The sequence below is a fragment of the Plasmodium fragile genome (assembly GCF_000956335.1).
Source record: "Plasmodium fragile strain nilgiri unplaced genomic scaffold supercont1.149, whole genome shotgun sequence".
Lineage (NCBI taxonomy): Eukaryota > Apicomplexa > Aconoidasida > Haemosporida > Plasmodiidae > Plasmodium > Plasmodium fragile.
This window is the reverse complement of record NW_012192729.1, coordinates 215-1,704: the sequence shown is the minus strand read 5'-3', so window position 1 is coordinate 1,704 and position 1,490 is coordinate 215. Positions and strand designations below refer to the sequence as shown.

Below are 1,490 nucleotides of genomic sequence, written 5' to 3'. Positions count from 1 at the left end.
TTTTTTTTTTTTTTCCTTTTTTGCTTCAAAAATAAGCTTTCATAGTTACAACAATATATGCATATTGTGCTAGTATTACATACATATAAGGCCCTTGTGTGACCATGTATCTAATATATTGTGTCGCACGAGCCCAAACTCCGTTGCCTCCAATGTACAGTGTATCCGCATATAGGGACGTTAATCTGTAGTAGGTTTTTGTTTCTTAAAATTACTCTTGTTGTTTCTTTCTTTTTCTTTCTATGGAGTACCTTGCGAATAATGTAAAGTTCGTTCGCGTTCCTTTTGGGAGCATGGGACGGAACAGTGGATGGCGCATGGCAACGGTTGTGCTTCCATTTTCCACTCGGTTATATTTGTGCGTGCTTGTGTGTTGTGCGTTGTGCATTGTGCGTTGTGTGTGCGCGTTGTGTGATTGTGTGCGCTTGTGTGAGTGCATGCTTACCTTCCAAAGGGAATAACCCAGTAGGGCGACGGTGACGGAAGCGAGAAAAAACAGCACGGGAGTAGTGGCGGTAAGGACAACACCGGTTAGGTCGGGTGCATGGGGACCACTATTCGGATTCCTCGGTGTGCCGGGGTATTCAATAGGATTCTTAGAAGTTCCCGTATCTAAGGTCGGTGGCGCCATTCCACCACCAGGGTTACCATCTTTAAATATGCCAGCGTCATTCAGGCAGAGACCGGGGCGAGCAGAATCGGGTTCTCGTCCACTGTGATCGGGTAAAGGAAGTGGACCCTGTGGTGTAGGTTGGGATACTGAGCTTATTGATGTCGTTTCTGATGTGAAAGGTTTCTGCGGTTGCAGCGAGTCCCAGGGATAAGTCCACTTAGGTGGGTCACCTAATGCTACGAATTTGAACATAGTGTTGTCTTCAGCAGAATCCTCTTTCTGCTTACTCTCAGATGGTCCAGTGGACTCACTGGGAACCTGAGGTTGAGCGGGTTCAACATCTTCACCGGGGTCACCCTTATCACGGGCACCTGAACGTTCACCATGTTCCTGGGATGTTGGGGCCCGTGTTACATCCTCAGTGGCCTTGCCTGCGAGATCGCCTATTCCTTGTATCGTTTTTACGGGTGGCGATGCGTGCGCTGTGGACTGTGTTACCTTCGGATCTGTAGGTTGGACCCCCCCGTCTGATGCTGATGAGGGTACTTCTGTTAATGCTGGTATACTGTCCGGTTTCTCTTTCCCTGAATGGACATACAGCAAAGAATGCACATGATGAGCCTGAATCTTTGTCCGTGGTTGTTGATCGCCCATGGTTGACCACATGGTTGGCCACAAGATCCATCCATCAGGGTCGTCCACACGGTCCGTCGTTTAAGGTTGACCCGTGTATTGGGACGGCGTGGCAGGTGCCACCCCCCGTTCGTCTGCTGTCCCCGACGCCATTCCCCGCCGGTCCGTCCTTCCTGGCTGCAGCCCCCCGTCCCCGTGGTCAATGATCCATTGAACCCTGTGGCCGCCGGTGTGGACAACCGTC

At 50.4% G+C, this 1,490-nt stretch overlaps 1 protein-coding gene across 1 annotated transcript; it reads right to left on the bottom strand.

Annotated features, from left to right (window-relative positions):
- Window positions 1-180: 180 nt before the first annotated feature.
- On the bottom strand, window positions 181-1,267 carry AK88_05518 (uncharacterized protein; the record flags this gene model as incomplete). The annotated part of the gene is made up of 2 exons (XM_012483120.1): window positions 181-240; window positions 446-1,267. 2 exons carry the CDS (start codon window positions 1,265-1,267, stop codon window positions 181-183), a joined length of 882 nt encoding a protein of 293 aa, XP_012338543.1.
- Between the last annotated feature and the right edge of the window lie 223 nt (window positions 1,268-1,490).